The following is a 22,342-nucleotide window of genomic DNA, read 5'->3' as shown; positions in this document are numbered from 1 at the left end:
TGGCATATTAAAAAGATTTCATACTGCAGTAATAGCTACAGCAGAAGTATTTGGCTGCAGTAGAAGAGCCGAAATTCTGCTTGAGTAAGTCCTGGTATTAACGCAATCATGCTTGCACTTAAATACATATCCGTAATGTTGAAAAATGATCCTTTGTTTAGCAAGATGGGGTGAATGTAAAGGATCCTGAAGGGTTAATGTTCTTAGGCTAATTTTGCAAAGTCCGTCTATGCTATACGAATATGCAAACTACTTGTGGAGGATTTCTGCATTGTTTTGGGTGAGTAATTTACTGCCGTCTCAAATAACTTGACTGCTTTTTCAACACTCTTCTATACGCCAATTTTCTGGTGTTCTGTGGATATTCTTGCTTTTGCTCATAGATCAATGTAATTACTTCTGGGAGACAATTTCCAAACAGAAAATTGATGAAGTAGGAGTGTGAAAACGTACATTAATATATCTGCTGGTATTGCATGCTGTAGTACGCTAAGAACTGGGGGCGTTGATGGTAAAAATATTCTGATCTATTCTCGTATATCTGTACCTTCCTGCTGTTGCTTATGGCCATAAATGCAATGCAGAGGTAAGGCTCTAATTTCTAAGCACCAGGGGAACCCCCGATGCACATGCAGAGAGTAGCATGTTGAAAATGAGACTGCGGAACTGCCGTGTGCTTCTCTTGCTTGATGTGGGAGTTCCCTGCAGCAAAGGTAATTCCCCAAAGCAGCGGTTGCTAGCAGTGCTTAGTGGAAGGAAAGAGGAGAGATGGAGATTCAGTTAAACTTGATTTCAAAGCTGCCTTTTATTATTCCTTATTGAAATCTGTTTAGTAAAGGCATCTTGTTGCTGGGGGAGCTGGGATTCCTCATACCACATGGCTCTTTCCCCACCTTCCCAATCAGTATGCAGGGAGCACTGCATCATCCAGCAGGGGTATCTCCCATCTCCCACCTCTGTCTCCCGCTCAGCAAAGTGGGCAGCAGTGGACGCAGGCAGCCCCTGCTGCTGATGCTCTACTAATGACCTTCAGGCTCCTGCAGCAAGGTTGTTGACTGTGTCAGCTGAAAACTATAACTTCATTTCCCATGTCAGGTTCTCTGGGGTGCCCTTAGTCTCTATAGCGAGCCCCCTTTTAAATAATAGGAACCGAGGAGATCACACTTTCCTTTTAGGGCATGCTGTTGAAAATTGGTGCTGGAGTAGCAAAATTTGTACTAGAAAACCTGTTAGTAAGAAGTAGCTGTCCCCCCTTAAAAGAGGGAAATACATATGTGATAAGTAGACCGAAACAGATGGTCTCAGTGTGTTTGGTTTTTTCGGTGAATCTAGAAACAGTGCCATTTTTGACTGGTCTTGTCCCGGCGGGTTAATTATGCTGAGGGTCTGTGGAGTGGGGAGAGAGGGGAGCTATTGAATCATGAAGACTTGCTTTCTGTGCGGCACACATCAAATGGAAATCCCTTTGTTAGTATTCGTTGCAGCATTCAAGTATTCTTTGTTCTGAGGTGCAAACCTTGCTGGGTGACTTGGCTGGTTAAAGCAATTATTATTTGTAGGGATTTCCCAGAACAGCCACTTTTTAATATCATGTCGCTTTTTCAAAGCGACTCAAATATTTTGACTTGTAGGCAATGCGAGAGAGGAAGAGGTCCCTCTTGATTAGATTATTGCCTATCTGTATGTTAACATCACTCTCTTGGCTATTGTCCTGAGCATTACTGATGCGTAGTAGAGATCAGGTAATCTTTCTGTAGCTCTTTACTCAGCTAGACTGCAGTTCTAGTCCCTGCAGACAGAATAGATGGTACTTGGAACTTTAGGCTACTTGGAACACAAATCTGAGTGTCAGAGCTTGTAGGAGTGAACCGGTATCACTTCTGCGGATCCTAAATTACAGCATCTGCACTGAGAAATTACTCTGGAAATGTCAGAATTAGTGTGAGACTGCTTTCAAACTAACCTTGTTGTATAGAATATATTGAGAGTTCAGTGCCTCTGTACATGAGTTTTCAGGTGTTCGAATATCAGCCCAGGTCTTGGTGACTCTGCGAAGCCCTACTGCATGCTTGACCCTTCGTACCCATGTGGTTTTGCACTGGCTTTGGTGTACAAAATGAAAATCTTATCTAGTTGAGAATGAGTTCAGTATGAGAACGCTGAAAGTTATGTATACTGTCAGCCCTTCAAATAAAACTAGGAAAATTGATTTTTTTAAAATTAAAAAAAAGTGTCCAAATTCTTTAGGGAAGCTTTTAGTTGTGTTTTCAGATAGACCATGTATGAAAAGCTTATGCTGGAAACTTAGAAGTGTGTGTAGGGATTTGCAATACGAATTTAACTGCTGTGCACTGGAGAATATTAGCTTCTCTAAAATGTGCTGCATATTCCTACACGCTATGGCCAAATGTTCTTGGGCGTGATTTTGATTAATCAGTAAAATCCCTGCTAGTGAGACTATTTCTACTTGTATCTTTTTTCCAAGTCCTTTGTGCTTTTTCCTCCCACATGAGGCTATGTGCAGGCTGCTCTGTACATAAAGTTGGAACTAGTCCCCTGAGCTGTGAGCTGTCAAGCAAGGAGGCTATGGCATGGATCATCATCTGAGAATCTTCCCACAGCCCAGAAGTGCAAACTGCAAAGGAATGATGCCCTGGGATAGGAGGAGTTTGTTCCCCTTCCCAAGGAAGAGGGTGACTCCCACTGCTGTGGTCAGGCAAAGCTACAGGCAGCAAAGGAACAGTCCTGGGCAGGAAGAAATCCTTCTGGAGATGGTGGAGGTGGGATTTCTGTGTGTTAGCTGTGCAGCTTGCTGCGCTGAGCACAGGAACAGCTGTTGGTGGTGAGGGATGTAGGCTGAGCGTAGTGAGGATGCTTGCCCTGTATGTGGAAGATGGGATTGGTCTGTGTGTGTTAAAGCCTGTGAAATGTGGTGGTAGAAGTAAACCCGCTGTACGGGTGCGCAGAAGGCATGAGGAGTGAGGTGGCGTGGTCTTGGTTCTTGGTTGGTTAGTTATTGGTGGGAGCGGGTAACCCGTTGCCTGTTTGGACTTCAGTTCCCTGCAGCTAGAAATGTAAGCAAGGTTCTGCTAAGGACTTCCGTGAGCATTATTTTCCGAACAAGATGCTGCTTTCTAAATGAATGCTGCCAAAAACACATTCCGAAAATCTATGGTGCTCACAGCTGCTGTGATGGAAGAGATCAGGCAAGCAGGCAGGGAGAAAGACTTTTCTGCTCTCTTGACCTTTGGACTGCAACTTTATTTTAACTTTTGTCAAAAAGGCATACGAAACATTGTGTGCTTCGGTCCATGCTGACTGAACCGATACCACTTTCCTTAGCAGTACAAACGTTATTTGTCCTCAAGAAACAGGTTCCTTTAGAGAGGAATGGATGCTCTGTTTTTATTAAAACAGACTTTTTTCCTTATTTCTCTCCTACTTAAATGGCTGAGTGAGGTTCATGTTATGTGTTCTATGTGGTCTGCTTGTCAGGAGGAAACAGAGGTCAGGTGGCTTACACCTGGCCTCAGATTTTACTGGGTAAAATCTGTCAGATGTACCAAATCATGGCAAGTGAAAGAAGGTCCACTCTTGGTCTGAGAATCCCAAAGCCAGGCTGTTGGCTTACTGCACTGCCCAGTGTAATAATTGCTGGACTTGCTTGTTTTGAAAAGGTAATGTAACAAAAAGCTTTGAACGGTTTAGGTGAGTCTTGCACTGGAGGGAGGGCTGCTAGCCAGAGGCTTATATTTATTTGCATTGGTGTTTCAGACTGAAGTTTATCCAAACTTCTTAATTTGTTTGGCTTTAATGGTGTTTCTCAGCTTGTGACCTGAAAGAGGAAATGAGGCAGATAAAACATGCCCTTGGCTCATCCTGCAAGCAGGCCACTTGGAGGCATACTGAAAGCATTTATCATTTATTTTAAGCATGGTGAGAATTTGAGACCTTAAAACATGGTTCCTTTAGAAATTTGGCTTCCAAGAGCACAAGCCCAATGTAGTTACTTGGGGGCACCTGTCCTGCTGATGAGCTTTTTTTTTTCTTCCCCACCAAAGTAAAACCCACTGTGTAAGTTGAACAGCATAAACATTTTTTTTTTTAGGCGAGGGGCGTGCTGGTGCGAGCAGCCCTGCTCTGGTGGAAGTACAGGCACGCTGCTGCAACCTGGAACTTAAAACCAGGGTGGCGTACAAATGGATCGTTTCTCTGTAAGGTGAGAAGGCTGGAGAGGTGTGACATGCATGTCGTGGTCCTTGCTCTCCCCTCTGTGTACCACAGGGCTTCAAGAAAACATGTGCTTTAGAGATGAATGTTTGCTGCTAAGCAGGACAACTTCTGTTTGGTAAATCTCGCCGTGCTCAGTGTGAAACACAGCTGTAAATAATGGATGCGGGTTGACTGTATTGAGACACAATAATACATATGCAGACTGATGGTATTTTGTTTGATGGATATATGGTGGTTGTACAAATGGCCTCAGCTGGGTTCTCATTCAGGGGCAGACCTCTGTGCTGACTTTCAGGGGATGGCAGAGAGTCCATGATTAGTTGAGGTGTGTCCTACAGGAAAACTTCAGTCTCTCAGTTGACATGAAAAGCAGAGACACAGTAAAATTTCTTGACTCTGTGTCAGTGCGTAGGTGCTGGGTATCTTTTAACTGTTTTCCTGGGAGCTTTATGGTAAGCTGGTATCTTAGTGCGCACCTGCAGACAGAAATGAGTAGGCATACGTGATGAGTTACACTACTTGGCTGCTAGCAGATAGACCAGTCTTTCAAATCCTATTTTATTCTTTTCCTGAAGTGCTGAGTCCCAGCACCTGGATGTGAGGACCTTCTGCCTTTTCTAGCTATTGTAAAGCACATAACTATAGTGTTAGCTGAGGGTGCAAAGAGCCTTAAAACAGCTGAAATGGGACAAGATGGATCTCTTCAGTAGAAATTCAGTAGCTTTTTGGACAGCAGTACTTTAGTTCCTCTAAAGACAGATGCTTTGCATTTCCTGCTCACTGAACAGTAGGAAATCGGACTGGGGGAAGAGGCGGGGGAAGGGTGTGGGGTTAATTTTGGGTGAACTGTAACTCCACTTCAGGCAAGCTCAAGGGGCTGCTTCTCTGCTTCTGTGCTGCTTAATATGGATTTAATTTTGGTTAGATGATTGCAGCATTGTCAAGCTGCCTTCTGCCTAAGGGGAAGTTTAAGTTAAATGCTTGCAGAAAATGTGTGCAGGTTTCTGAAGAAAGATGAGTTTGGCTGCAAGCTTGGGTTTATGATGAAGTGATGTTGGGGTTGATGAGAACAAATAAGATTATCTATGTGTGCTCTTAGAGGGCTGATGTATTGCTTGGACTCCAGAGTGAGTGTAAACCCCCCAAATTAATAGTGGAGCTTTTAATGAAATGAACGTTTAGTTTAACACACTGGTCTTCTCTAAGGGATGAGAAAACTAAGGTCTGACCCAACCACATGGCAATGTCCCGTGGGGGCTATAAGTTCCCGCTGTGCTTTTATGGAAGTGAACTTAAATTCGCCTGAGGAATTCATATCCTCCCTTCATGGAGAACAGAATACTTCTGAACCCTTAAAGCAGTATTCAAGACATTAATTTGTCTTAGCTTTATTCAGTTGAAGCCATCAAAGCTTTAGCCGCCACTTTTGGCAATGCTTATGTGGTTTCATTGGGGAACAAGGATGAATGCAAAGAAAGATCTGCCAACAAGTGGTACAATGCTTAATAAGGTTAAGCTTCCACTAATGCTAGCCTTAATTTCCATTTAGAAATAAAATATCAACCCCAGATGTGAGCAGCAATGATGGGGTATTTCTCATATTCAGGTTGCAAATGCCCCAAGCAGGAAAAATAGTGGTCACATGGCTGGACAGCAAGTTGTATCAATTTTTTGTTATCCAGCAGGCAACTGTCCCTGCAGAAAATAAGTGATTGAGCTTGAGTGCACAAGAGGACATCAGAGAACATGGTCTTGGGCAGGAGTTGGGTAGGTGGCCCCTTTCAGCAGCAGCACAGCCTGGGGTCCCCTTAATTGAGGTAATGGGACAGATTGCACTGCTGTAGTCACAAGGCTTGATCTATTTAGTAAATTGAAGCACATTTTATAGTAGCAACGCTTGAGATTTGTGTAATCTGGTTTGTGTTAGCATCAACTGGTCCCTAAAGCTTCCTTGAATGTAAAACGCTCTGCAGACACTTAAGACCGGTGCGAGATGGATGGTGCATGCTGACAGCCTGTGGGGAATGTGTTGGCAAGCAGGCAGCTGAGACTCGGAGGGATGTGGGGGATACGTCAATGCCAAAGCGTAGTCCTGTTTAAAATGCAGCCCCAAGAGGGAGACAGTAAAATGTTCTGAGTTGGAAGGGACCTGCAAGGATCATCAAGTCCAACCCCTGAGACCAAGTGTTGATAACTTGGATTTCCTATTGGCTGCCCTTTTGGCCATGATTCTGGGTCAAACTTGCTTATCTCGCAGAACGCCAAGGTAAGTGTCTTGGAAATTAATGTGAAGGGTAAAAAACTGTGGGTTGCATGACATTTAAGCCAGTAAAGATCAGAATGACTCTGAGATATCGGATGTAATAATGAAGGTACCAGGTGAGGAGTATTTCCCAAAGGCGGAGTTTGGTGGTTTTGCGCAGTCTGAGTTTTGGACTCTAACATTTGGAAGGTGTGTAAGACCAGCGCTGCTGGCATAACTGCCACCCACCAGCAGCTTTGGGGAAGTCTTGTGGTTTATCCTAACGGTGGAGCTGCTGTTGTTGTACTTCTTAATCTGGGAGCAGTATGGGCAAAAAGCAGGAGTTGGGAGGGAGTTGCTGGTTCTGATCCTTGCACCCCTTGGCTGTGTTTTTCTTTTGCAAACAATATTCATTTAAGGGGAAATAAAGCTGCCAACCTGCTGACAGAGTCAGCTTGGTTCAGGAAGATCTCACAAGAAATGCTTCACTGCAGTGGTTTGTGTACAGTGCTTTGAGCCTTTTGGAGAGACTGAGGCAATCTAGTACTTCGCATTTCTCTGTAGTATCGCAGTTGCAAAAACTTTCCTGGACATAAGACCCCAGGGTTCTTTTTTTAAAAACAAAAAACCCACCCAAGGAATTTCTGCTTGTTCATATGTGGTATCTAAACCAATTTATTGTCTTAGATGAATGCCTGAACTATCATGCTACAGGATTTATTCAGTCTCTCCTGTTAGAGCCACTTATACTGTAAATGGGATGCTCATCGGACTGGGCAGGGACGTGTCTGTCCTTATTTACTGGGGTCCTCGCTATTCTAATGTAAGGGTTGGGCATGAATTTTTGTGAGCAGTACTGCTGTTGATGAAGCTAGCCCACTTAGAAATTTATGTATCTCTAAGACTGTTCTATGTTGAGGTGAAAAAACAGGAAACTTGATCTCTAGAGTCACTATTAGATAACTAAATCTTAAAAAATGAAATCCTAAGCCTTGCTTGTTCATAAGCTTGTGTTTCTCAGTTTACTCACCAAGATCTCTACGCACACTGACCACTCTAACTACAGTAATGCTTTTGAAGCGGTGTCTCTTGACAGGATCCAAAACTGTTTTAATGAATTTGCCAGCTCAGTGCCAAGTTGGGAAGAAAATGGGTTATTTGAGTAGCCTTAACCGTGGGTCAGTGTTGCCTGGGTGAGCAAGGCTGCTGAGCTGGCTGGCAGCGCACCGCAGGCTCCTCGTGCTTCCCTTGATGCTGCTAGCACAGGCACAAGCTCTCCCTGAAGGTTTTGGACAGGGTCTCCCCAGGGCACAGCTTAGGATGGGGGAAGCCTCAGCTTTGTACGTGCAGTGCTTGTCCTCAGGGAAATAAAACCAGCGATGGGAGTTCAGTATGAATGAAATCTGAATGAGTCATTCCCCCAAGAAAGACCTTGCTCAAAACCCTAATGCAGAGATGAAGTGGATTTCTTTTGGACTTGTGCTTGCATGCATTTGTGTGCCGGTAGCAGGGAGGAGGTAGCCTTGAGTTGAGAAGTCTGTTCCAGTTACCAGCGTCACTGACAGAAAAGGCAATCACAGAGCCCGAAGCGTTACTGGGATTCCCTGCTCATTATGTAGAGGTCTCAAGCACTCTGAAAGGAACCCAAAGGCGAAAGTACTGGGCATAGAGTGACATGCAGCTTGCTGTGAGCAAAGCATGAATGGCGTGGTTGGCTTTGAGATCATGCTGTAACGCTGATGCAGTTAGCGTAATAACACTGCCCTCTAAATCGTTACTTTAGCATGACGGCAGATTTCAGAGAGCTCTGACAGATAAAATTTAAAGTCACTATCTGAAGTGTGGGGTAGGTGTGTCTACTGAAAGATGTCAGCTTGCTTATTAAAATTTGGGAGGGTACAAATTAGAAAGAACTGATTTCTGTGAAATTAAATGGGCAATTAGTTCCCTCCCCACTTGCAAGAGACTTCCTCTGCTAGAGTGAGTGAAGCATCTTCCTATTTCTTTAGTCTGGAGCACTTAGAGCTCTATATTTTGATCACAAGGCAGGTAAAGCCAAATGCAAGATACTGACTGTCAAAATAAGTCAGGTCTCAGGCTTTGAACATTTTGTGATAAGGATGCCTAAATACCTATTTTTTGTGCATGTTAACTTTATCAGACTTATTTCTTGATGGAAAATTAGCGTAAATAGTTTTAAGTATGCCAAAGTCTATTTTCATTACTATATTCTCGTAAACGTTGAAATGTTAATGTGTTAAAGGGGAGCTGCTTTTAAAATACAGGCTGGAGAATGGATTGTATCTCATCATTAAGATCACTTGGCAGTCTGTAAAAGTCAGAATTGCATATACCGTGTTATATAGTCTCTGTACCTGCAGCAAGAAATGCAGACTATTCCATAGTTTTTTCCCAGGTGTATGTGCTTTTCATTTCTGTTGTGCAAGAAAGCTTTCCTGCTTCTTGAGTTCCCCCCCCCCCCTTTTTTTTTCTGGTGTATGAAAATAAAACTTAATAAGAAACGGGTTAAACTCCCTGTAAAAATCTGGGTGCATATTGGACTAGATTTTTGAATACTTGGGTATCTAAAAGATAAATAGGCTTTACCTAAGTTCATTTTTGCTCTTTTCCGATTTCCATTGGAAGTCATACATCAGACCTCCCGTATTTTTTTTTCTGGAAACTTCAAAAGTATCTGGTTGTTGGTTTTGTAGCCTACATATGCTAAATTTTTGTCTACTATTACATTTAGTAGTAGCTTCACATCTCTTAACACAAATGCTGTGAATAACGTGTGTTTAGAGTATTGTTCTATCAAGTTCCCTACAGGTAGCTACATTTGACTTGGAGATACATATGTATTTATTTCAACTTCGATTTGAAGAAATCGTGAAAATGTCGTATTGAGTAGATTGTTGGCTTAACTATATCTGGAAGTATATGAACTATACGGCTATTTACATGCTGTGTATTTTCTGAGATAAACATTTACTGGCTTTAGATTTTTAAAATATATCTAAATTTAGATATATTTCATAATAAATTTAAAGAGTACTTAAACAGTATGAAAGTGAGAGCAATGACGACGGACTGATCGAGGCACCTGAGCGTAGGTAAATATCATGTTACTGGACATGAGCAGATTTCAGGAAAATAAAGTAGAAATGGTAAATATATTTAGGGTTGACTATTTAAAATCAGTTCTTCCTGCTTGGTGACTTACTTATTGAAGCTAAAGATTCTTGAAACTGCTTTTTTTTGAAGTCATATCACAAAACTAATTTTTGTGTTGCAGTATTGCTAAACCAACTACAAAGAATAAGCAGATTTTTCCAGGCTTGCTTAAATCCAGTAACATATATTTATTTTTCCTTAGTTAAAAGTTGATATAACTAACCTTTCTGCTTTTGAGTGTTTAATCCTTAAGAACTCCAGCTAAAACTTTGATCCAAGTATCAATTGCTGCTCCCAAACTCCTTTGCTGAAGCTTTATCCCTTTTCCCTCCTGTGATTTTCACACTTATAACCATGATAAAAAGAAAAACGTTTTGCCTTTGAAGGTAACTGGGTTAATGTAGATTGGCGTGTTTTAATTTCCCGGCTATGTCTTTGCTGCCCTTAAGTATTGGGGGGCTGGAGGGAAAGATGGGACTAAGAAGTCTTATTTTGAAACTAACTTTTTCGTTCAAGCAAAGATTAGCTTCAGTGAATGCTTTTTCCCCTCCCCTCTTCTTCCCAAAGGTAGGCTGTGAGTTACTGTGAAGTTCCTCACAGGTGTAGGTCTTTCAGAAAAAAACCTAAAGTCTTGATAGGACCGCAATTACATCATGGGAGTGAGTGCATCAAGGCCCTGGCAGGGATCACCTGGTGATCCAGGCTAGGTTCTGTCCTGGCACAAGTTCTGCCTTTTTCTCCTGTGGGGGCTGAGAAATACCTCCCTTGGAGTTCAAGTGGCAATTAAGAATAATTCTCCAGAATTTCAAGTTGCTTGGCTAACCATGTGCCCAATCCTCCTTTTGAAACAAATTGCATGGAAATAACAGGGGTCATAACTGGTTTCAGTGATTTACCTTGACATTATCAGGTGGCAATTCTGTTGTGGTACTCATTGTGCTCCTTGTAACCGCTGGATAGTGCAGTGATGATGTTAAATGAGGTGGGCAAATGCAGCTTAAATGAGCTGTGGTATCTGTTCCTCTGGGCTCTAATTTTACTGAGTGGGTAAAATGGGGCTGGGGAGAGGAGGAGGATGCTTTCCCAAGGCAGAACCTGAAATTATACCTTCACAAGAAGAAATAACTTCAGGTTTTCTCCTCAACAGGTGTATGAAGGTACATGTAAGAAATGAACTCCCTAAGTGGCGTACCGATTTTAACAAGGTTTTTGTAAGCCTGTGTTGGTGAACACAGCAAGAAGAAAAGACACCACAGCTGATAGCTAGGCAAAAGGCTGGTCACTGCTGGGGGAGGGTTATGGCCTGAGTGAGGACTAGACCTGCCAGGGAAGTGAGTGGAAAACTCCTGTCAGTGGTCAGGACATGTCTCTAGCTCTGGTTCTAGGAAGAGGGGCTATAAACACGTAGCAGTGCAGTGCAGCCTGGTGTTGACCCTTCTTTCACTGGCGCTAATGTGCAGTGCGTAGCGCGCAGGGGCAGCAAGTAGCTGCTGCAGTTACGCCCATGCACAAAACTGAGCTTTTGCTTCAGCTTAAATCCAAAACCCCACAGTAACGCTTAGAAGCATGACCAGCAGCCTGCCAGTACATCCTATGAACGCTTGTCCCTCGCTCTGTGCCCCCTCTTGGACTATTGCCTTTGAATGGGCACGTGGTCTTCTGTAAGTCTTTGCCCAAAACATCCTTTTAGCTTCAGCCTTTCTCTAATGCAAGGACAGGCTCGTAGCGTGCTGCCCTCCCCTAGTGTCCTTTGGTGAAATGCAGGCCAGTAGACGAATTCCAAATGCGTCTGGGGATTTGGGGAGGAAAAACCCCACGCACCAGTACAGGCTGGGGGCTGACCTGCTGCAAAGCAGCTCTGCTGGGAAGGACCTGGGAGTGCTGGTGGAAGCAGGTTGACCCTGAGCCAGCACTGGGCCCTTGTGGCCAAAAAGGGCAACGGTATCCGGGGCTGCATGAAAAGGAGTGTGGCCAGCAGGTCTAGGGAGATTATCCCCCCCCCCTCTGCTCTGCCCTACTGAGGCCGCATCTGGAGTACTGGGGGCCCAGAACTGGACACCACTTTAAGACAAGGAACTACTGGAGAGAGTCCAGCAGAGAGCTATTAAGATGGTCAGGGGACTGGAGCATCTCTTTTATGAGAAAGGCTGAGAGACCTGGGGCTGTTCAGCCTGGAGAAGAGAAGACTGGGGGGGTGGGGGGGGGGTGTGATCTAATCAATGCTCATAAATGTCTGAAGGGCGGGTGTCAGGAGGATGGGGCCGGGCTCTTTTCAATAGTGCCCAATGCCAGGCCAAGGGGCCACGGGCACAAGCTGGAACACCGAAAGTTCCCCCTGAACATGAGGACAAACCCCTTCCCTGTGCGGGTGCCAGAGCAGGGGCACAGGCTGCCCAGAGAGGCTGTGGGGTTCCTTCCCTGGAGACATTCACCCCCCACCTGGACGCGGCCCTGTGCCCCCTGCTCTGGGGGTGCCTGCTCCAGCAGGGGTGGGATGGGGTGAGCTCCAGAGGTCCCTTCTAACCCCTACCGTTCTGTGAAATGCTTAACAGAAAAAATTGCTCTAAAATATTTATTCACTAATTGGGTTGAACAGCTTTTGCTCTCCAATTTAATCAACTATTTTATACCCACTTCAGGCTGCAGGTAATAGACTGAGCTGAATATTTTTGTGTCTTAGTTCTTCTGCATTATTCATAGCCTATTGTCTCCATTCTCATCTTGTGAGATGAATGATCTCTGTTCTCAATAGTTAAGTTTGATTTATTCTTTCTGCAGCCTGTGTAATATTTAAACAATTCCTAGACAGATTTGGAAGATAATTTCTCACAGGCATGAAGTGTAAGATTGCGTTGATCTAGCATCCACTGACACATCAGAATGACAGCATCCGTTTGAGGGGAAAGCAGACCAAGAAGAACTTGTATTTGAGGATTATAAGTTCTCTTCCACAAACAAGTTACTTTTTTTTTTTCACTAGTGATATTAGAAAACCAGTTCTTCTTAATCTTACCCTGACGATTCATTCCCTCTTTCATACTATGAGGCGATTTAACACCAGAAGTTATATACATTACTTTTTGGCAGTAGAACTGTTCTAAGAAGTTTGTGCCTGAAATTTATCCTGCTTGACTTCTATGCAATGCCTGTGCCCTATGCAGTGGCCTGAGGGGCTCTGCTCAAAGGAGTGCCACGTACAGAGGTTAAACCTAAATCATATAGAATAGAATACATAAAGATTGGAGGGTTTAAGTAATAGCGATGTCCTGGCAGCGTACACTTGTCCAGTGGGTAGTATGATGGTTAAGGGTGAATGAGAAGTTCAGGGGAATAAAGTAGGAGCTGGTAGCATTGAGAATTTATCCTTAGTGTAAAATGGAAGCTTATTTTACAGGGAGCAAGACAAAAATGAAAATGTTTATTTGGCACTGGATAGCGTATTTTGACCCGGGTGCTTTGCACTTTCAGTATTGGACAATCTGTTTGTGCTTGATGTTGGTGTCATACCCTTCCTAAGGAGGAACACCTAGGTACAGGTACACTGATAAATCATACGCTATTTACAGGAATGACCTCTTTGGTGCTTTCCTACATGAGCTCTTGAGTTTGAAAGACCCTAATGAGTAGTTTTAAAGTGCTGTGCAAACAGAGGGTTGTTGGGCATGAGGCAGTGACCACTTGAAGTGACACAGCTAGTTCACGCTCATTAGTTATGTTAAATATGAAAAAAAATGTTTTTCGATTCAGAGATGACTCTTGAATGGCTCCTTACGTAGAAGGATAAAGAGTTGAGAGTGTGTGCATTCCCACACCTGTGCATGTGTTAGAGAACTGTTCTGCAGTGTCTGTTCTATTAATTCTCCATTTCTGGTAAGTCCTTGAAAATAGTTTTGTGATTAATCGAACTGTTGATGTACATCACGAAGCAGTGATCTCATGGATAAACTTGCTTAGAAAGTCTTTTTTTCAACTACAGTAGCAACTTTAGCTAAGCATTGAAACACTTCCATTTTTTTCCTGTTTCTGTGCCAGAAATTTTAACTGCATTAAATATCCTTGGATATCTTTGTATGAGCCAGTCATAATTTTCTTTTGAGTCCATGAGCCAAGAAACTAATGAAGGCTGCACAGTTCAATAAAGTATTTTTCTCAGCCTTGCTGCTGTAAGGAAATGGTTGTGGAAGTTTCCCTGGATTGTAATAAAGAGCAGTGAGCAGTAGGATGATGAGAGGCAAGGACACCTGAAGAGGGTGGATGTTCCAAAAGCCTGTCAAGAGCATCACGCTGTGCGCAATACTGGGGTTTGGTGATTTGCAGTGGGATGTACTGGGCTGATAACAACCCGGTACAAGCCAGATGACTGGAAACTCGGGATAGTGGAAGAAGGTATTGGTTTCCTTCTTCCAGTAAATTTGACTTGCAGTTCTAAAATGTGAAAATAGTCTATGGCTGGTGTGGGGGAAGAGGAAAAGCTCAATGTGAATAAAATAACTGATAAGGCTGTCGGAAGGGAGCCTGCTGGAAGGGGAGGTTTTTTGCTCATTGGACATGTGCAAATGTGCTAGTGAAAAATATGCTGAAGCTGCTTATTTGATCGGTTGCGTGCTCCCAAAGGATGGGTTCCAGGCGCAGTTGCTGCACTCTTTGGGGCATTCAAGCAGTGTGTGCTGTACAAGAGGATAGGGGTGACATTTGCACATCTTTTTAACCTGTTTAGAAGCCCTGAAATGAGGTGTGCTAAGGGTCACACGAGTGATTTTCAGTGCAGTATAGAAACAGGCTTCAAGTTTGTACTTGACGTTTAGTAACTGATTCCATTTTTGAGTTCAGTTTTGATCCTTGTCCCTCCTACTCACTTCATACCACTAAGTCTGGTGACGTGGATCTTGTTCCTTCTGCACGCTTCACCACTGTGAATTTGCTCCTGGAAAACTGCTGCTGAGCCACTGTTTCTGATGTAGCAGTATGGAAAATTCTTTTCCACTGTTTTTCTCCCAACAGCTTCAAAAAAACCCAAACAAATTCGGCCAAACCCCAAAACCTGCTTCAATTTTTTGCTTCAAAGCAACTTAATATTTCTGCATATCATGACACCCCCCACCCCTTATCTGTTGTCTTTCTCTTCCAGGAATGCAGGGTTTGTTTTCCCTATGCAATGTCATTTGCACTCTTAAATATGTTTTTCTGTAGAGTGGTGACGAGCAGAGGCAAATTCCACTCAAATTTTAAGGCAAAACTGGTAGCCTTTGACGAAGCTGCATAGGTTTTTCACTTTGATGCTAACTGTGTAACTCTTGAGCAGTCACGCACTTAAAAAGGGAAAGCTTTAGCTTTTTGATTCCTGCCCGTCTGTAGGTAGGAGTGCAGGAAGTGCTTATGTTAGTAGGGTGTATATGGTATGTGGTGTCATGAACTGTTTTGAAGATGCTGAAGTCAGAAGTGTGGGTGGGGGAAGCTGGTAAACAGGGCAAGGGCAGTCTCTGTTGTACATGAGAAGTGCTAGATGACTGGCGACAGCTGATGAAACAGCTGCAAATGTAATGTATGAGGTTGCCTAATATGTGGCATAGCCCAACCATGTATCACTACTTATATTTTAGGTTTGCTCTGAAAAGATATTCTGAATAAATCCAGATGGCTGTGCTTTATTAGTCAAGTTCAAGACATGCTTGCTCACTGCCTTTCAAAGATGATTAAGTCGTTGGGTTTAAGGACTGAGGGTTTTGTGATGCAGTGGAAATGCTCGTAGAGATCTTTGCTTCAGCTAGCTTCGGCTACGGAGAGCTTGTGGACATGGTCAGGGTGACAACAGAGCCAGCGCTTGTAGGAACTGACCCCTTCCACTGTGCTGCCTGTACCCTACAGACTTGTGGGTGCTTTAGGCGCTTGTCACTGCTTTATTTTGCACACGAACGGGTTACTGCTCTGAAAGCGTAGTCACCCCCACTTCATGTTGGTCACCAGTGAGCCTGTTGTTCAGCACTGCAGCATGACTACAGCTTTAGCTGCGTTTGTGTCAGGTGCGGATGCCACAGGGACTGTCAGGATTTGTTTAATTTGTTCGGAAGCCCATGCTGCTTGCTTGCAAGCTGTGCTTAAAGAAAGAAAAATTACTGGAAGAAAAGAAAAAGTACTGGAAAATTACAATCTGAACTATGTATGAACTGGTTGAATTAAATCTCCCTTGTCCTGTACGGGTGTCTGACTTGTATCAGTTGCTTGCTCCACAAAGTGTTCTCCTTAAAGGGAAAAAAAGAGGAGTACAAATGCACTAGTACGGTAATAGAAATGTACAGTAAAATAGTCATCTTGCTCATCCTTAAATTTTTTTGTTTTGATGTATTTTCATAATGCCTTGGCGTTACCTGAAGCCCCTAGTTTTTTGTTCGTAAATACAACAAAAAAATTCTCTGCTCTTCTCAGCTTATGCAGGGTTCTAGAGGACTGTTTATGTAATACAGTGGCATGGATGTTCATGAGCTGCCCTAATAGTACCATCTTTGATAGTTCATGAATTTGCTGCTTTCCTTGTGATAGCTGTTAAAGCTGCTACCGGATGCTGGCTGCAGAAACGATGGTGGCAGAAGCTTGAAACACGACCACTGCCTTGCAAAATGTTGTTGCAACTGCACAAATCATGTGTGCTGTCAGCAACAGTTTTAAAGTAAGCCAGCTGACTTTGACTGCTTTCTCCTATTCGTGCAGCTTGTCCATGGCTGCAGTGGTTGCTTTTAAGATGGCCCTGGTGACTACAGAAATGCTCTTCACCATTTTACCCTGTGGAGCACTGGTGAACTGTACTTGGCCGACACATTAAGGCAAGCAAATAGCTGCTGCAATGATCAGCAAAGAGCTGACAGTCTGTGCTGTATTTTAAGGTACAGGTCAGTAAAGGAGGCCTTTAAAAGCCCATCTGGAACTTGATTTGGTTCCCCAGCTGTGCCAGGTTAGCTGCTTCTCTGTGGCCCTGGACTGCAAACTCTGGTATGGTGGCAAAAGGGGGAGGGAAGGGGAAGGATTCTCAGGATTGGCTTGCAAGAGACCTTGGAAGGTTTTTTCTTGTGTTGTGGTAAAATAGCATAAGAAGCATTTGTTGTGTTAATACGGCAGTGATTTCTGTCATGGGATATTCCTTTAAGGGATATGGAATATCTTTGCTTGGTCTCTGCATCAGACCTCTCTTGCTCCCAGGTGCTGTAGCATACACGAGAGGAAAGGAAAAGGTGCCAGTCACTGAAATGGCTGTTGTGAAATGTACCTTCTGTGAAGAGCAAACACTGACACTAGTTTAAAGCCTCCGTTATTATCTCAACCTTCACCACAAGTGAGCCTTTTGCTTTTTCTTACTGTTCCAGGGGATCAAACGAAGCCAGTTACTGCACAGGAGACAGCTTATCAGGGACACTTGTCTGCTTGAGTGAACCAATGCTTCCAGCTCTTCACATGGTCCGCTGTTAAGAGAAACTTCATGTCATTCTGGCAATTGGTCAAGCCAGACAGCTGTTCAGCCCTGCGGCTGTATGGATGCTGTGCAGGTGTACGTGTTCAGGAGCATGCGTTCCTGTAGCTTTGGTTTCTGCTCTCAGCCGAGAACTTCGCAGGCCCGTTTTTCTTTGAAGTGGAGGCTTCCATGTCTGCTTTTTCTCTATAGCATTAGACTTGGGTTACAATGTCCCTAGTGAGAATCAAACCACATATAGCTAGGTGAAATTTCCTATAGAACAAAGCAGCCATGTATTTTGAGGAAGCTCAGCTCAGCAAACAGGATCGGAATGAAAGAAGATACAGCTCAGAGGTAGTACTGCATTCGCAGGTGCTTTTTGGTCATGGGCCATAATGCAAAACACCTGCTATAGTGGTTATAAAGGCAGTTACAAAGTCCAGATTTTGTAGCAGTGGATTTGGTTCTTTCACCAACAAGGAAGAAAGGCTTAGTAGTTCAGAGGCAAGGTGTGGAGGGAAGGAGTTGCTGAAGCGGTTCCTAAGCACGTAGTTGGCAAAGGTCAGTACTGCGGCTGCTGCAGCAGGAGGCCTTGGTGGCACAGACTTCCATAATGGTTCCTCTGCAAATTCATACTTGGGCAGAAGGTTTTCCTGGAAGGGGAAAACAGCTTTTTTTGAACTCACCTGTTTGACTCCTTTACAATCAATTTGGGCATAATGATTTCTTACTACTTACTGAACTACTTAATTTGGGATTCTTGAAGGAATTGCCAGGTGAAATAGGTCGAAAAACACTCCCTTCCTAGACCTTAGCCAGCTGGCATGCAGTTTTTAAAATCAGCTGCTTGCTTGACACTCTACTATCTAACTTGGTGTTCATATGAATTAGTTTGCTTCCAAATAGTTGTGAGGCACAGGAGCCTTTTCCAGGTAGCAGCGAATGACTGAACATGCTATATTTTCTGGTAATGTGATTAAGGCGGAAAGCAGCATTTGAAAGTTGGAGCTGATGGCATCTAATACCTTCAGCTAGAACATGCCGCAGGAAGTCTCGGACTTCAGGGTTGTAAAAATGAAGTAGGAAGGGTCTTTGCACAGTTGGTGCTTAAGTATGGGAAACTGATGGTGTTGTGCTCAGCAGTTACAACTCTTCTGTACAGCAGTGCTGCTGAAGTTACCGAGCGATGGTTCAACACATAGCTGTTGTGCTGTCCTTCCCAGGCTACCTTGCAGGCAGGATGACAAGCAGGTTGGACTAAAGTTGCGGCTGCTTCTCTTGCCTCTGTTGCTGATGATAAAGTGTACATGGTTCCCCAAGCAGTGCTTTAATAGCTGTAGCTGTATGTCTATGCAATCTAAAGATCAGCAGTGGTTGATTTGAGTTTGTGTCCCCCGTCTGCCCCCCTCCCCCCGTCTAAAATTGAGCATTGCTCTGTCAAATGGAAAAGATACCACATGTCAGCTAATGATTTGCTTAATAGTGCAGCTAAGTGCTAGTGCAATAAATTTAGTGGCAGAGTTAAAGTTATCTCCTAATTACATTGAGAATCAAAGAAATCCTGGCTTGTGGGGGGAGGGGGGAAGCAGGGAAAGAGACTGCATTTATATGCAATTCTAGGAAGGCTTGGGGTGTAAAAGGAAGTTCATGTCACCCCACTAAGGTGAGCCTGACGCTTGTGTGAGTTAACGCTAGCTAGATCAGAATAAGTGTTTTAAGTCTCTTGATGGGCTGAAAATGGTGTGGGAAAGGTTATTGAAGTCGGTTTCGGGCTATGCAGGCTTTCCTTATGTTTATCTTTCTAACTTCCTTTTATACAGAGTCCATGAGTACTTTTTCATACCCAGAAATAAGCCACTGCCTAAACTAGCAAGTGTCAGAGGTGTTGATTCTATGCAATTCTTTGAAGGGCGGGGGAGCGAGGTGGTTCTGCAGCACCTCTCTGTAAATTTCTCAGTACACAAAAGGGTACAAGGTGGGACCTCTGCAAAGCTGCAGGAGCTTGCTTGTGACCTGGCAGTGTGGAGGTGGTTGTGAAAGAAACATCCGCAGGGGCTCCTGCCGCTATTAGCGACCTCCTGGTACGCAGCGAGGGACTGTGATGCCAATGACATCTGTAACGTGGATCAGTGAGGTAACAGCAGCACAGCGTGCAGTTGAGTTGGCTTCTCCTGCTTGCGGCTCTCGGCCGGTGCTCTAACTTGCTGCGGTGATTTCTTGGCGGGGCAGGGAAGGGTTAAACGTCGGAGAAGCTGCCGCCATCCAGGGAGATGAAATACGGATCTGACACTTGGGTAAGAGGAGCAATTTGGACAGGATGCTTTCCTAGGGATTTTCTCCCTTCGTGAAGCCAGGTATTTCATCTTCCTTTACTCCATACGTAAGACTTTGGAAGATGCGGAATTCCAAAACAGGAGTTTCCAACTAGCTGAGTTAAGAATAATGAACGCGTGCAGGAAAGCTCCCTCTCCCAGAGGTTGTCCTCTCAACTTCCACATGCTTTACTACGAACTTGTGTACTGGTTTCCCCACCTGCCCCCAAACCAAGAGGAGTGTGGCGGTGGTTCAGTGGTCTCGGAGTCGATGTTTCTGAATTTTTCAGTGGTCTGGAGAGTGGAAGTTTTGGCAAGCCTTTGGTAATCCAAAGAGTCATGGTGTCAAACTCATTAAATGTACTGCTCTAAATTTAAATCCATCTTCTCTTTCTACAATAAGCAAGAAAGAAGGTGAGGAGAACACCAGTTATTACTAATTAGACTTACTACTGTGTAATGCTGGTCTGTCAAGCATGCTTTTTTATTATTAAATATACTGTATATGTTAACAAATTGTACCTGCCATAAGAGATAGAACAGCTCTCATTTAGAGGTGTTTCCAAACCAATGACCAGTAACAGACTAGGTTCTACCCTTTGTTATGGTTATTGATTAGAAAGTTGAAATAATGTTTTTTGTGAGGTATGCGATGGTAGCAGCCCCCGGTATAAGTACGGGCTTGTGACAACTTAAAACTGGTGATGGTCTCTTTCAGAAAGGCTGAAACAGGCCAGTGTTTTCCTGGTCTTACCAATGCAGCTTAGCTTCATAAATACCTTCTTAGCTGTTGCATGCCAAGAACCTCTCGATGCTGCCAAAAATCTGGCGAACTTAATTAATTTATGTTGCTTTTGTCTGTGGGCATGTCAGAATGAATCTTCCTTGGTTTCTAATGTGGAAAAGAGCTTGGTTTCTAATGTGGAAAAGAGATTTGTCCTGAGCGGAGAAGGGTGTGCCAGTCACCCACCACCCATGAGTGATTTCAGACTCTGTTCACACTCTCGTAGTTGTGACTTGGTCTTAATTTTTTCCAAGATAACAGTTATGTTCTTGAACTATTGGAGCACAATAGAGAGGAGACTTTTGTCTTTTTAAGTTAACTTCCATGCTCTGTGTCCACTGTGAGAAACGGCAAACTAAATGGGTTTTTGTTCGCTCTACGACCTCCTTATTGATAACAGCACAAGGCTATTTCACATGCCACCACAGAAGTCATGCTTGTCTGTGGACAAACTATGTCATCTTGTCATCCATGTGGGATGTGCTCCAGCTGAGTGGGTTTGCTGTGTTTTCCTATTCCTGAAAAAAACAGTTTGCAGTTGGTGCAGTGTTGTTGCAAGGCTGTGACCTGTGTTCCTTCCATCCTGCTGCTCTGTGACCATGTTAGCTGCTACTACTCAAGCCATGCTTTGTCCATGTTTTTGGTTTCCGTTACGACTGTTTTCCCCTCGAAAATTAGTGATCTGTAATATTTAATCTGGACTCGATGTAAGTATTACTGGTTTGGTGTCCAAAACAGTGGTCTGCTCTCCCAGTGGTGTGGTTTTTTTGGCATCTAGAGCTCTTCTGCGGAGTTGCCTGGTATTCAGCTGGACAGCCACTTACTCTGCTTACAGCCAGCTATTTCAGTACTTCTCTTAATGCTTTCTCAATGGCTAATGTGTGTTCACTGGTGTGCTGAGAAAGCTGAAACTTTGTGTGCCATCTGAATCAGTTAGTGCCATCAAGGGACTTGGTGTCTGCAAATAGAAACTAGTTGGAAGTGTCTGGGCCTCATACCTGAACTCTTAACTGGCAGTGTCTTGCTGTTTCCTCTATTGTTTTAGCAATATGCTTTGTCTATATTAAAAAAAAAAATTACTGCCATAAGAGTCTGCTTTCAGTGTCTGATGAGACTATTTCTGGCCATGCAAGCTTTTAGCAGTTACCATTGGAAATAATAACGACTAGCAGCTGTGGCAGCTAATTGTGGCTTGCTGAAGTTGTGATCTAGCTCACCCACCAGTGAGGTAGCATAAGCAGGCAGGGATGAAAGAAACCAATTGTAATAGTCCTAAACTAACTCATTCTCCCTTTTTGTCTGGGTCTTTTAAGTCTGTTGATAGGTATTTTGGAGATGATTGCGGGCTGTGCCTCAATGCAAGTACAAGGCTGCAGAACAATGAACCCAGCAGGTTTCACAAGCACAGGCGAAGACAAGGCAGAGTCCTACCAGCACGTCAGCTCTGGGAACATGCTCTCCCCATCATTTGTTTATTCTATGTAGCCAAAATGAGACTACAGCAAGACTCGGATGGAAACTCTGACCTGCTTTCAGATGATGACATGTAAAAGTGGGAAGTGGCCTTCAATGTATAGTAACTTCAGTTATTCTCGTTAAGGAATGACCCAAAGTGACCGACCGGTCCTGGTGAAGGACTGGATAAATGTTATGGTGCATTTAGCCTGCTCTCGCTTGCATGCGTGAAGTTCCTGAACGCAGGCAGCACGATCAGGTCAAGGTAACTCGTCCCCAGCGCTGTGGTGGTTCTGTAACAGCTTGCTTGTGAGGCCTGGGTGGTTGTAGGGGGAAGGTTTTCAGCTCTTTGCTTGCCATCTGATACCAAAGCAGGGAGTGAAATTTCTGGGAGGAGGTATATGCTTGTGGGAAATTGAGAGGGCTTTTTCCCAACTTGTGTTAGTTAACACAGTCTGTGGACCTGTGTGTGGAGGTACAGTTGTGTGTGACAGACGGGTGTTCCGGCCTCCTGAGACTGTCCCTGTAGAGAAGAAACCGGGGGTTCAGGGTTGGAAGAGTTTTAAGTAACAATTGGTATTGGATTAAAGGAAAAGTCCTCGTTCCCCGATCTATTTACAGTAGTGGGAAAGCATTAAAAAAGGTTCTTGGAAAGAGAAGTCTGGAGGGTGATCTACCCTGTATGAGCTGAGCCAGCCTCC

The 22,342-nt window shown here is 43.9% G+C and overlaps 1 protein-coding gene across 4 annotated transcripts in view; it reads left to right on the top strand.

Annotated features, from left to right (window-relative positions):
- Nucleotides 1-22,342, top strand: part of MCU (mitochondrial calcium uniporter) — a 96,440-nt gene that overhangs the window by 48,103 nt on the left and 25,995 nt on the right. Inside the window, exon 1 of one of the 4 annotated variants that reach the window (XM_075109321.1) lies at nucleotides 21,500-21,906. The exons of 2 other annotated variants lie outside the window; for them this stretch is intronic. In XM_075109321.1, coding sequence (XP_074965422.1) covers nucleotides 21,865-21,906 — 42 coding nt within the window. In that variant the 5' untranslated portion in view covers nucleotides 21,500-21,864. Of the gene's footprint in view, nucleotides 1-21,499; nucleotides 21,907-22,342 lie in introns of those variants that run through there. One more of the 4 variants, XM_075109319.1, reaches the window with a different exon arrangement.

The sequence above is a fragment of the Phalacrocorax aristotelis genome, chromosome 14, assembly GCF_949628215.1.
Source record: "Phalacrocorax aristotelis chromosome 14, bGulAri2.1, whole genome shotgun sequence".
In the NCBI taxonomy this organism is placed as follows: domain Eukaryota; kingdom Metazoa; phylum Chordata; class Aves; order Suliformes; family Phalacrocoracidae; genus Phalacrocorax; species Phalacrocorax aristotelis.
The sequence above is the reverse complement of the archived record's forward strand: the minus strand, read 5'-3'. Positions and strand labels throughout refer to the sequence as shown.